Source organism: Apodemus sylvaticus, chromosome 6 (assembly GCF_947179515.1).
Source record: "Apodemus sylvaticus chromosome 6, mApoSyl1.1, whole genome shotgun sequence".
Classification (NCBI taxonomy): domain Eukaryota; kingdom Metazoa; phylum Chordata; class Mammalia; order Rodentia; family Muridae; genus Apodemus; species Apodemus sylvaticus.
This window is the reverse complement of record NC_067477.1, coordinates 68,747,812-68,762,088: the sequence shown is the minus strand read 5'-3', so window position 1 is coordinate 68,762,088 and position 14,277 is coordinate 68,747,812. Positions and strand designations below refer to the sequence as shown.

General features: G+C 45.6%; 1 protein-coding gene across 1 annotated transcript in view; it reads left to right on the top strand.

Annotated features, from left to right (window-relative positions):
* Nucleotides 1-13,893, top strand: part of Npas3 (neuronal PAS domain protein 3) — a 573,957-nt gene extending 560,064 nt beyond the window's left edge. Inside the window, exons 9-11 of the mRNA XM_052186732.1 lie at nucleotides 6,351-6,498; nucleotides 9,887-10,002; nucleotides 11,904-13,893. Of these exons, the coding sequence (XP_052042692.1) occupies nucleotides 6,351-6,498; nucleotides 9,887-10,002; nucleotides 11,904-13,240 (1,601 nt within the window). The 3' untranslated portion in view covers nucleotides 13,241-13,893. The remainder of the gene's footprint in view (nucleotides 1-6,350; nucleotides 6,499-9,886; nucleotides 10,003-11,903) is intronic.
* Nucleotides 13,894-14,277: the final 384 nt, after the last annotated feature.

The following is a 14,277-nucleotide window of genomic DNA, read 5'->3' as shown; positions in this document are numbered from 1 at the left end:
TGGACAGACTTTGCTTACCATAATCTCCTACCACAGTAGGCACTCAAAAAAATCTTCCTAAGTGATTGGAGAAAACCTACAATTTCCTTCATTCTGAGCCAGAATCCTTTCTTGGTGCCATTCTAGAGACTTTAGTACTTTTCCTTTATATAACAAATCTTTTCAAAAAAGAAAGGTATAGAAGCTAGGAAAACACCAGATCTCACTATTTTACATTGGAAGGGGCAGGAATGAGTAGTAATAAAACTCCCTAGTTGAACTAAAAATATCTTGAAAAAACTCTGAGGACCGTAGAAGCAGTTCAGTGGTTAGTAACACTTACTGCTCTTCCAGAGGTCCAGCATTCAATTCCCAGCAACCACCTGATGGATCACAATGAGCTGTCTGTAACTCCAAACCCAGGTGGATCCACAGACACCAGACATGCATGTGGTGCACATACATATGTGCAAGAAAAAAAACACCCATACATATAAACTTTTAAAAATAAGCTCTAAGATCTCAGGGGTCACTTGTGCCACCATCCTTTGATTGTGTCTTTCTGAGAAGACCACACCAATGCCATCAGGTTTTAAAAGGCTTGGACTCGATTCAGTACATCATCATGAAGAAGAAGGAAATTTATTTTTTAAGCCGAACAAATTGACATGTCCCAAATCAATGAAAAGTTTTCTGCATGATTCAATATTAGCAGTTAATAAAGATCTATCAATCGGCAGGGCAAGAGGACAAAACCTCTTCTGAGGTTGTAAACCACAGACAGTGGCTCAGGCAGAGTCTGTCATTAGTGTGCAAGAGGGAATCCATATCTGATGCATAGTCATTCACAGAACATCTGCAGGTCCTTGTCTTTAAGCTTGGAACTCTCACTAAATATCAACTCTCATCCAACTTTACCAAATATTGCTCAGCACATAGATTTTAAAGAAGAAGGAGGGGAGACCAGTTCGTGGATGCTTGCCATCAAAGATATATCTAGCTCACTAATTGCAAAATCTATAGGAAAGTGTGCCTGGCATCAGAGTGTCAGCTGATCCTCTGAGTGGTTCTAAACCAAGCACTGTCTTCAACACAAGTAAATAAAGCACTTAGCACAGTCTCCGGCTCCAATGCTGTCTCCACTGTGGATCTTAACAATGACCTTCCTGTAAGCATCAAGGACTATAACTTTTTAGGTAATGAAATTTGTTCTCTTAGGCTTGCGATAGGTCCCTTCTTCAGTAGTCTACAGTTTTCAAAAGCAGAGAAAAAAAGTAATCCAGAATTTTTTTTTTTCAAAAAGTCTGTTTCCAGAATGAAGTTTCCCTGTCAGCCTGCCTTGGGCCTTAGGTGAAGAAGCAGAGATTAAAGAGTCAGTATTCTTTTTCATGTTTCATCTGCCAGTTTTGTGAATGTAGAAAGAAAACCAGTGGCCACAGCTAAGCACCCAACTGTGGTATTAAGTAGAAAGCATGATTTTAGCACACACATCGTTACTTAAACACACACACACACACACACACACACATACTCTCACACGCCACCTCAATGTGTTTGAAAATCATTTTTGAATCCCTAGCAAAAGGCACCAGCCTCTCCGCTCCACAGCTACTGATGGAGGTAGCTCAGTGGGGGGTAAGCATTCTGCAGATGTGTCCTCCTATTGCACACCGATAGGAAGCTCTTTGTTCAACACTGTGAATGTGAAGTGTGGCCTGTCCGATGAGCTTACCATTTCCTAGTTATTCTATACTTACCTGGATACACCAAGCATTGCAGTTTTTTAATGCATATGCAAACCTCTGAATGTCTTCCATATGCAAACCTCTGAATGTCCTCCTGGGAGGCACTGTGCCAGGTGACTGCTTTGATTTGTGTTCATCTCTTCAGACTACACTGCACTGCTTGCCTCTCCACAGGACACAACTACCTCACTATTAAGACCCTGGCTTGGTTTTGAGGAACAGCCCAATAGGAAGACACCACATTAGCCCCCTCTTTTTGTTCTTCCTCTTCATATTTCTAAAGGCAAATTTGTACTGATATGTCCAGATAGCAGAAGGCTGTCCCTGCTGCAGACACTGGCTTCTTTTGTATCCTTTCAGTCACTGTCTGTCTGTGGACAAAGTTTTCCCAAGGAAATGTGACTCCTTCGGGTGGGAACTGTATGCAGGGACACGGTATGCCCCAAGGCAACACAACAAGGTTTGTGGGGCTTGGGGGTAAAGTGAGTATTATTTACAAACAGAACATTCTTGCCTATAGTCTTGAGTCAAGAGATCAAGTGGCATTTTAAAAGGATGCTCAATAAAGCTTATCACCCCATCTTTCATTGGGGGAGGGGTGACTATCAAAGGTCACATCATTTAAAATGTAATCCCTTCACAGTTGGCTTTTGGGTACATTATTTGCCATTCCCTGCCCGATAGGGCATTGGGTAGTGTTTGACTAAAAGCCAAACAGACCCTCAATGGTGGTACTTTACTTGCTAGGTGGGCAGATCTCAACCAGGAGAACACAAAAACTGTGTTCTTCACACAAATGTAAGGTCAGATCTGCCCTTCAGGGACACAGTGGGTCTGGTGGCTTCAGTGGGAGGGGGGAGGGGTCCTCAGAGCATTAGCCACCAATGGCTACTGATACTCCCCTAGACTAGAAGTCAAAAAGAAGAAAATAGTGCCTGGATCATTCAAGTAAACCTGGGTAAACCTATTTCTCCTCCCTGTGTCTTCATGGATGTCTTGTAAAAATCTAAGAAAAAGCCATTGAAACTCTCGGAGAGCTTTAAATAAAAACTAATACCTCAACTGCAGACCCTTAAGAGACAGAATTGTAAAGATGTTTGGATGTGATCGGTCAGTTCCGTTGAACTGGGGCACACAAGGCAACCAGCCCAGGAATCTTGAGAGTAGAATGCACACATTAGAACAAGCCACAAAGCTGGTGCCAGATCATGTGTCAGCAGGGCCCAACCCACATCTCAGACGCCACAGGGAAAAACAATTATCATGTGTAATTCCTCTCCCTGTACTTCCTTCTTGGGGTATGTGTGTGTGTGTTTGAACATACTCTGGGGCTCATTGGCTATTTTTTAGGACTGCCATATCAACTAAGGTATGTTGTACTTATTTCTGGTTTTCTCCACAAAAAGGATTTTGTGAAGAAGGCTGACCTAAATATTCCCTCATTTCTCCCTACTATTCAGACCCACAACTCAAAAACAACAGCAGCAGCTACTAGATAACAGAGAATCCAAAAAGGGTTGGTTTTCTTTTTTCTTTTTGTATTTTTCAAGTTCTCTAATTTATTACACACTAAAAATCTCTTTCAAACTGGCACCAACATGGCTTTTCTTCTTGAGCTGATTAGGGCCACATGAGCTCAGGAAAAGCTGTCAGATCCTGCCTTTGGCACAGCTGGAATGATCCAAATGATTTGCTAGGATGATTTTTTTTTCAAGAAATAAGCTTCATCCCAAAGTTATACATTTATATTCTGTGAGAAGTTATGAGCAAAACATATTCCTGATTCAGTATAAAAGAAGGCATCCTGGGAACTTCTGTTATGTGAACTTGGAAACAAAAACAAACTTGGGTAATGTTTTGGTCAACATTTCATTCTCTCCTGGAACTACTATCTTGTCATCTCTGCGGATTCCAATAGTACACGGAAGTCTCATTCCGAAAACACCAGCCCGTGAGTCATCGCTAAAGCCCGTGTGAAGATGGTGACCCTGGCAAAGTCTGTTAAAGACAAGTCCAGGGAACAATTATGACCCAGAGACCTCTTGCCTTCAGCTGTGCACCATGAGCTCTGAACCCTGTGGTATTCACCAGTGAGCCAGGAACAGCCACAGTGCTCTGACTCCAGGAGGAAGAAATCCTTGCTGTTCAGTTCCTCCTGGCCTCCTCTTCACATCAGAACTCACCTGTCTACCTCCTTGTCATTCAGGGATGTCTTCTTGGCTAGGCATCCCTGGACCTGGATGTAATGAAAGACTGAATTAATGTATTCATGGACCCTAATAAATCTGTATTTATCTTCGCAGCAAATGCCCTTTAAGCAGACCATGCCATCCTCCCTCATCATCTAAAGATGGCATTGCATCAGCTCTTTGTATTAGAAAGGATGTTTATCTGAAATCTGTCAGGGAGGTTGGTGTTTTAAGGAAGAGAATGTATGGAGGGTGGAGTGATCTTTCTGTTGATTCTTTACATTCTAACTTCATCTTATTTGTTTCTTCAACTTAACCCTTTCAGTGCTCTATATTCTGGAGTTGGTGTTTTCTGTTGTTTGTTGTCTGTTCTGGGTTCTGCTCTCGTCCAGAATCCCCACAGCCTAACGTGACAATTCAATTTTTTTTTCATATGATTCTGCAAAAGGGTTTTTTGTTTTGTTTTGCCTTTTCATCTTTGTTAAAATTACTAAAACCGTTAGGAATTATCCTTTATTCTGCTTACAAAGCACATAGAACTCTGTCACCAACTAGATTGGAGTGTGGTGATTTCCTCTGCAGACTTGCACAAGCCACTGTCCTCAGGTCACTCAGGCTGAGAAGCTCTGAATAAAAGCACTCCGTGTTGCATGCCACTGCCATGAACAGGAGAGCGAGCCGTGTGGCACACCTGGCACCTCACTGCTTTCTGCTTCAGCTAGGAGTTGTGTAACCTGGGAAGCAGTGCATGCAGGATGGCAGAACTTACTGTTGCCAACAAAAGGAGCTCACAGAGCTACCTGTGGAGGCCGACCACAGAGGGAAGGTGGCAGTCCGACGCCCTGCATTGTGTGGTTGCTTCAGAACAAAACTTGTCCCTGTGTGAAGCATTCATCAGGGCGTTTTTCAAGCAACAGTAAAGACATAATTATTAGATTTTACAACCATCCATTTAGCATATTGTGAGAGAAAAAGTGGGGGGGGAATGAGAGAAAAGCATGAAAGTCTGTCTGCTCATAGACTCAGAATCTTTGATTTGTGACCACTTTCAGAGGAAGGAAGAGTTTCAACGGCCTGGAATGTTGCTCTTTTCCAAAGTGACTCCCTTTCCCCATCCACACACCCCCCCCCAAAAAATCAAAATGTACTTCATGAAACTATTGTATATGAAGCACTTATTAGCCGTAATTAAATGGACAATATGAATTTACTACGTCTTTAGGACTCTGGCTTGTTCTGGTTTAGAGCAAGATGATTAATGCAAATACATATTACTTGAGATAACCATTTAGCAGCTAATTTAGCCAAATTTATTACAGCAGTTAGAGGTTTTTCATTTTAGCAGACGGAGACAAGGACATGCCAAAAGTGGGTCATGTAGACGAGTGCGCACTGCCCTCTAGTGGCTGGCAGGCTGGTGAGCTTGGGGCGGGGGGGGTGAGAGCGGTGGTCTCAAGTCCTAAAGCCGAGCCTTTCCTGCATACTCTCTGCATCCATAGCCGTTTATTTAGGAGATGATTTACTACCATTTCCCTTTTTACTAGCTCAGGAGAACTCAGATACAAATCAAATCTACTTCAACTTGGCAAGATTCTGGTTAGACTATCGTTTTTAAACATCTGCATTTTAAAGCTTTCTTACAGTGGGTATTTAAAGGCACCGGTTCACATTACTGATTGTTTTTACTTGTTCCTTCATTTTGTGCCATATTTCAGAGTCCGGCTGGAGCTGTCACTCTGCACGGCTCAAGTCAAGCCAGTGCTGTGCCTCTCTTAGGCCAGTGTCTCTCTCTGACTCAACCCAGGGATATATTTTTGTTCCAACCTTCAGCTGTCTCACCACAATTTACCCTGGCTGACCAATGTAAATTTACTTCATCCAAGGACTATAAATTCTGTAAGACAAGATCAAAAGGAACGGATGGCTAAGGACACGGGTTGATATTGCTCAGGCTGAAGGGAAATGATCAAACGGGGGGGGGGGGGGGGGGGGAGGGGCGGGGGCGAGGCATCTTCAGAACCATTCAGATATCCAGAATCTCACGGAGGGCAACTCGGAGCTATGCATAAATCAGACAGAGATTTGCCTTTCTTGCCATCTGATGTTAAACCCAGCGACAATAGCCACACCACATTAAGTGTGCTCTGAGCCAAAAAGATTAGTAGCCCTTTTCTTCTTCCTTCTTCACCACGGCTGTCCAGAAGGGAATACAGTCTCACTACAGATGCCAGGAACCCTAGCTGAGCAGCTGCTGCTCCAGTGAGATGTTGATTTCATTTGTGCTGATGGCATCTTAACTCAGGCATCCGTCGGGTTCCCCAAGCTTTGGTCTCAGGTTGGGCAGAAATGAAAACCGTTCTATGCCCATCTTAATATTACTGCCCATCTTAATATTACAATTATCTGTTTTGTTTTATCTCCCTTTACCCTACCCCAGTGCTGAACAAGGGTCAGTGTGTGACCAAGTACTATCGCTGGATGCAGAAGAACGGAGGCTACATCTGGATACAGTCTAGTGCCACCATAGCTATCAACGCGAAGAATGCGAATGAGAAGAACATCATCTGGGTGAACTATCTCCTTAGGTACCTTTTCTGTTATGTTCTCTCTCAGTTATAAACTGCATGCACAGTGGTTAATAGCTGACAGGTCGTGAGTACTGCCTTCGGACAGGGACATAGACCGGCAGGCTGCTCTACTTCCTGCAAGATTCAAAGAAACGGGAGATGATCAAAGCCCACTAAATCTTGGTTGGCAATCTTTGGGCAGCCCTGTCCCCAGAGCTGCTCTCCTTCCCTAGGACAAGTTCCACCCTGAGATGTTTGCCTGATGCTGCTGCATCCTAGAAAGCATCTCCTTATGCCCCTGCCTGCCTTTGTCCTTGCACTCCAGTCCCTGGGGAGCAAACAGAGCCAGAGGGCAATAGCAAGGACCTTTGCTTCCTCCGCAATCCACCGTTTTGATCCCCTCAACCTTCTGCACAGTGTTTTGTTCTTTGGGAACTCAAATTTTGGTAAGCAAGATGAACCACTTTGCCAGAGTACTGACAGTCTCCGTGTAATTAAAATAATAATGATGATAATGATCGTAACTTCTTTTCCTGTTGATCTGGGCTTTTAGTCAAGTTTAACATTCTTAAAATTTGTATCCACAGCAGTCCAAACTCTACTGCTTCCTAAATGTTGGTACAAGGCACCTTTGCTTCCCTTTCCCGATGTCTGTTCTACTTTGAAATTCCAACAAGCAGTAAAGTGACTGAAGCCAACAGCCTGGATGGCTTGGGTTCGAGGGCAAGCCTTCAGGAAAGTTCTCTACTGGTCTTGTCACAGAGCTGTCACAGCACTTGGCATGGCTACCTCCCACCACCGTAACTCCACTCTATGGCCTCTGTTGTCCTAAAGGCACCAAACCACATGTGCTCTGAATAGAAAAACTTCCAGTAGAGCTAATGAATGGAAGTTGGTGCCCTTTGGCTGATAATTTCGACAAAGGCTACCTGAGTCCCATTTTTCTTAGAGACAGCCAAATGGCGCTGAGATGTTAACAAGCACGGCTCATCGGCACACTGGCCCTTCAGTGTCTCGCACACTTTGGTGATGACTTGAAGGCATGAATGTGTTTGCTTTCTGCACCATATCAATCAGACACTAATGATCATTGCTCCAGAGAGGGCCTTAATGGACGCCACTTCCAAGGGTTTTCATCTATCTGCTTTCTTGCTTCCTTTTTCGACCTCTTCTGCTCTATATCATTTCTCTCTGTAAAAGGGTGTGTGTTTAATGTGGCTCTCTCCGAGGGCTGATTTTCATGAGGACCGCATGGTCCCCCTTGGTTGCGATCTTTTCCTGCAGGCTCTGACATCAAGGAATCTGTTTAAGTCCCTTCATAAAGCAGCCACTACCGCTACTACACAAAGCTATCAAAGCACCTGTGACAAACAGAAAATAGAGCAAGATACTAGACACGGAGGCTCTTTTGCTGGGCAAACGTGGTGGTGTCACTATGAAGAATTAAACAGCAGTCAGCATTGGCTATAGGTTAGGTGGCGTGTCTACCACGTTGGTACACGATAGGGCTCTGAAGGCATCTACATTTGTTACTCACGTTCTGTGGGATTTATTTTCTGGTTATTGTATATTTTCTTGAGAAATGCACAATGGTATTTATTTGTGTGTTTATTTATTTATCTATTTATTGGTCACTGTGTGCTTTCTACGAGAGTCCTTTAGACTATCACATGACTTCCCACTCTGCCTGCGATGGCAGAGATAGCAAGGATTAAGAGACGAATTTGGACCAACATTATTAATCTACCCCTGAGCTGAAAAATAACAGCCCACAAGCATTTGGTAAATGTAGCTCATCAAATTCCTTATGGATAGGAAGAAAGCAGTCTGGCTATCAAAGGCCAGTCTTCGGGCTTCCACACCTTGGCCTCAACTGTGGTAGATCTTTCACAGATGACCTTAAGACCTACCCTGTGATCAATAATAACAGTGAGTTGGAGACACAGATCTTGGAGCCCGCCCCCACCCTCACCCCATAGTAGCATGACTACAGGAAGCTGAGGTCCGTGGGTTGAGACCCGAGGAAGCTCACAAGCCAGTCAGTCCCTCATAGGCGCCACCCTGCAGGCTGGAAATCTAGTGAGAAAAGCATTCCTTGGCACAAGACAAACTCCTAAGTTGGCTTTTTATTCCCACCTTCCTAGCCGAAAAGGCTTATTCTTACTCAAGCAACGCCTCACATCTGGGCCCACTCTATGCTCGGCCTCTGCCGTTCAGGAATCTCTGCCCTCAGTCTTCATCCCATTCCCTGGCAGCGCTTACTAGAAATACTAACCTCAGAGTACTCAGGGACTCAAAGAGCCAAGTCTGCCTTCCTACCATTAGTCTCATCTGATTATCTAGAGAAAGCTGTTGCTGTTAAAGCTAATTCACACTAAGGAGTAAATGCCTGATAATCCATCTTAGTGAATTAACCCTCCCAGGGAAGTCTGCAATTTTAGAGTAGTGACTTCTTAATATGGGGATTCAGTAGCAAATGAGTCCCTAATCATGTGCTGTCACGGCCTTGGCCAGTCACATACAAGATAGAAGAGGCATTGCCCATTTGGAGGCAAGATGCTTTTCTCCTGCCTTTAGATTACAGAAGGCTCTGTTGCTCATAAATCTGGCAGGCTGAGATGGGCTTTTCTAGAAGATGGCTAGCTCAAACTGACCAAGCATTTCATTTCCAGAAAAGGCTCGTTTCTAAATTAAAAACAGAACAAACATTAAGCACATTTGCGTACATGGGGTTAGATCCATTCTGTTAGGGCCCCTCTCACACTGGGCCTCTCCCAGTGCAATCAGACTCCCAGCTAACAAGCCACAGGTGTGCACCACATGAGCAGACGAAACTGTGATTGTAATGGGCATGCTGACAGTTCAGGAGCCGTGCATCCCAAGATGCACCTGTGCATCTGACAGATCGTTAGGCACCGAGGGCCTGCCACCCCCCCCCACCCCCACAGCTTCGGAGCAATCTGAACAGCTGAGAAGTTGCATCAAGGGGCCAAGGCAAGGGTACTGAGGCAGTGAACTCATTAGGAGCACAAGAGAAGGCAGGACACACCAGGTGGTGTGGGAATGAATCTCCGAGATTTCCTCTCATTGGCCCAGCCCCCAGGTGTTACGCCAGGAGGCGAGCCAAGCGGCATGGTCCTCTGGCCCCCAGTGGTACCTGATTATTTAAAAGCTTTTTAGTGGCTTTCCTGCAGCATTTGGGTATTCAATCATTGTGGCAGGGTGCACCTGTACCCTGGCGCACACAATCCAGGCTTCTGCGGAGTTCTGTGAGCAGCTGAGAAAGGATTTCCCGTTTAGTCCTCTAAACTTCCTCCACCCCAAAAGTGGAGGGCAAGGAAGTTCAGGAGATGATGAATGAATGCCCCTCCCCTGCTCCTGATAACAGGCGCCTTCCTTCCCACAGTAATCCCGAGTACAAGGACACGCCTATGGACATTGCGCAACTCCCACATTTGCCAGAGAAAGCTTCAGAATCCTCAGAGACATCCGACTCGGAGTCAGACTCTAAAGACACCTCAGGTATTACAGGTACTACTTCTCCATGCTCTATAGCTAAGGCATACTGGTCTGAACTCGAGGGATGGGAAGCAGTCATCGGGCCACAGTTACAGGCCTAGCAGCAAGCCAAATCCTGTAACAAGATCTTTCCTGACTAATTATCTCAAAACACACTAATCTGTATATATACATAATATGGAGATTATATATTATATATTATATGGAGATTATATTATATATTATATATTATATATTATATATTATATATTATATATTATATATTATATATTATATATTATATATTTATTATATATTATATATTATATATTATATATTATATATTATATATTTATTATATATTATATAGAGAGATTATATAGTATATATTACATGTATATTATGTGTGTTATGTGTAATATATATTATGTGTACATATCTTGTGGCAGATATGTATGCATCATTTACATAAATACACAGGAAAGAGTAAGTAATCACTTAATATTAGCCCTCCCGTCCTTATAGAAGGAATAGGATACTATTCCTAGTCTATTACTATTATTATTCATACTATAGCTTCACAGCTGGAAGCAAGTGCCAGGAACAGCTCTGCCAGCCCCACAGAGGCCCCACCAAGCTGGGAAGGAGCCTCTAAAGGAGACTCTAAGCCCACAGGCTAGAGGCTTTTATGTCTTGGTCACTACTCCATACTATCCACAAACAAATTGCAGAAGTTATTCTAGACCCTCTACCCCAGTAAACAACTCTTATAGTGATACAATACTAATAGAGTAAAATAGTTGCTCGGCTGCTAGACCGTTAGGTTTTATTTCTGGAAGTGTCTACAGCAAGTCCATAGTCTCCCATTTCTGGTTATCTGAGGGAGTAAACTTCCTGAGTGATAAGAAGTGCGAGTCCAGGAGCCACGAGGAGGTTGGTCTTCCTTCCATTCCCAGTCCCCTCCCAGAGACACAGTAAGCAGAGAACTGGACTCTCCATTACAGCTGCACAGCTGCCTAACGGGGAAATGAAGGCCAGAGTCGGTACAGGATTCGCCCAGGGTTCTAATCCAGTTTGCTGCTCACAACTGTTATGGCAAAGCCATAGAAACCAACATCCCTCTAGATCTCATGAGACTGACTGCTGGGGAAAATCTGTTCTCCCTCAAATGAGGCAAGTGACTAGATTATCGCTCCATCGGCCTTCAGAGCCCCTGAATTACAGGGTTGTGAACGCCAACCACAGCTTGGGGTGTAGAGGCTGTGTTTCAACACTTCGTGATGAAGCTTGCCTTCCTGGTCAGTAAAATGTGAAGTTTTGTCATCATCCCCTCCCACCCCCAAACCCTGCTGAAGTTCTAGAATAGTCTCTGCCTTTTGCTTACATAGTAGTCAACAAAACCCCATACTATTGTGAGCTTATAGTTGAAGAAAGAGACAAATGCAGATAAAAACACAGTGAATCAAAAAAAAAAAAAAAAATCCAACCACAGATATAGAGCATGGTTTTCAATAATGAATAGATTCTCACCAAAGCACCTCTCTTAACAGTCACGTGATATTCCGTCATCTTATCTCTTATGTCCCTAAAACTATATTCCAGGTTAATCTGACTCCCTGGACTCCGTGTAGGTGTCCGCAGGACTTCCTACACTTGACTGTGCTAAGAATTACCTGTTCACAGGCCAGGGCAGGGCAGAACCTGGGGGCGGGGGGGGGGGGGGCGGGTCTGCATTGGTACTAAATGTGGGGCTTTGTTTGTGGAAGACCTCCCGGAGGGGTGGGTGCTGCTGTGCTATGACCCGCCCCTTTGGCTAAACTTCAGCCAAGCCTGAGCTGTTTGTCACTGCGCTCCTGCTGTGCTGGTTCTGCTAACAGGTGTCTTCTCTCTTCCCTCACGCCCCCTGCCACGCGGGCCTCACACAGAGGACAATGAGAACTCCAAGTCCGACGAGAAGGGCAATCAGTCCGAGAACAGCGAAGATCCGGAGCCTGACCGCAAGAAGTCAGGCAGCGCGTGCGACAACGACATGACTTGCAATGACGATGGCCACAGCTCCAGCAACCCGGACAGCCGTGACAGCGACGATAGCTTCGAGCACTCGGACTTTGAGCACCCCAAGGCGGCCGAGGATGGCTTCGGCACGCTGGGCCCCATGCAGATCAAAGTGGAGCGCTACGTGGAGAGCGAGGCGGACCTGCGGCTGCAGCCCTGCGAGTCCCTCACGTCGGACAGTGCCAAGGACTCAGACAGTGCAAACGAGACAGGCGCACAGGCGTCCAGCAAGCACCAGAAGCGCAAGCGGCGGCGGAAACGGCAGAAGGGCGGCAGCGCCAGTCGCCGGCGCCTGTCCAGCGCGTCCAGCCCAGGCCTGGACGCGGGTCTGGTGGAGCCTCCTCGCCTGCTGTCGTCTCCGCACAGCGCCTCGGTGCTCAAGATCAAGACAGAGATCGCGGAGCCCATCAACTTCGACAACGACAGCAGCATCTGGAACTACCCGCCCAACCGGGAGATCTCTAGGAACGAGTCCCCGTACAGCATGACCAAGCCCCCCACCTCTGAGCACTTCCCGTCCCCGCAGAGCCAGGGAGGTGGCAGCGGAGGAGGGGGATCGCTGCACGTGGCCATTCCCGACTCGGTCCTCACCCCACCTGGCGCCGATGGCACAGCTGGCCGCAAGACTCAGTTCAGCGGCACAGCCCCGGTGGCCTCTGATCCTCTGTCGCCCCCGCTCTCGGCGTCCCCGCGGGACAAGCACCCCGGGGGCGGGGCGGGGAGTGGCGGGGGTGGCCCTGGTGCATCCAACTCCTTGCTGTACACTGGGGACCTGGAGGCCCTACAGAGGTTGCAAGCGGGCAACGTCGTGCTTCCGCTGGTGCACCGGGTGACCGGGACCCTGGCAGCCACCAGCACAGCCGCACAGAGGGTCTACACCACGGGCACCATCCGCTACGCACCCGCTGAGGTGACCCTGGCCATGCAGGGCAACCTGCTACCCAACGCGCATGCTGTTAACTTCGTGGACGTTAACAGCCCAGGTTTTGGCCTCGACCCCAAGACGCCCATGGAGATGCTCTACCACCACGTCCACCGACTCAACATGTCAGGACCATTTGGCGGCGCCGTGAGCGCGGCTAGCCTCACACAGATGCCAGGTGGCAACGTGTTCACCACGGCTGAGGGACTCTTCTCCACGCTGCCCTTCCCGGTCTACAGTAATGGTATCCACGCGGCACAGACTCTGGAGCGCAAGGAGGACTGAGCGGGCCCCACTCAGGAGGCATCGTCATTTTCGTTTAGACCTTTCGTTCTAGCACTTTGAATTCGAGCTGGTCAGCGTCTTCTCGCAACACGGTGGCCCCATTCCACCCCCTGTCTTTCTTTCATTGGACTTATTCTTTCTTGTAAAGACATGTTTATTTTTTGCCTTCAGAGGGTCAGATGACCGGTTGCCTGCCATTTTGTCTTCTAAGATGTGTGTTGGGTTGTTTGGCTTTCCTTTGCATCTTTATTAAGGTGTCTTTAATGTGTATATGCCTCTGCCATAGAATACTCAGTCTTGTGGTCAAGAGATTTCTCAAGTGACAACCATTGGGTTTTCTTCCTAAAGATCTTGATATGATCAAGATGGAAAGAGACACGCTTAAACAATTGTGCCCTGTTTGACTAAGTCAAATGAAATGGGGTGGGTGGTGTTTTTTTTTTTCCTGTTCCTAATTCCTTTGAAAATAGGGGAATAGTATTTTAGAATTTTATGCAGAATTTAATTCTTTTTATGATTAAGATTTTAAGATTTTCTTACTTGCACATAAAAATAATTTGGGTTCTTAAACTTAATTTCTGGCCTGTGACTAGAATGTTTTGTTTTTTAAAAAAAAAAAAAAAGTTGGACTAAGTGTTAATTACTGAAACATTAACTTAATTTCTAAAACCATGGTGCTATCATTTATTAATCTATAATGTCTTCATACAAAATGCAGCTCCCGGGCTGGATTTTGGAAAAGAAAATGTGTTCTGTCCTGGTCTGGAGTCCGTTGCTACAGTCAGTCTCCTTGGTTAGTTAAGACAAAGCCCTCATTAACATTTGCTGCAGGACTTAAAAGTTTTTTACCTCCCAACTAACAAACATAGCCTCACTTTCAATTTAATGGGTCAGTAAAGCCCTATTAAAAGGGGACTTCTGGACAACTCAGACTGATTTGAAGAACAGTTTAAGAACATACTGCCATTTTTGAGATTCTTTTGTCCTTACTCAGTCTAACTGAGGCTGATTTTTGCAATTTCAGTAACACTTCAGAG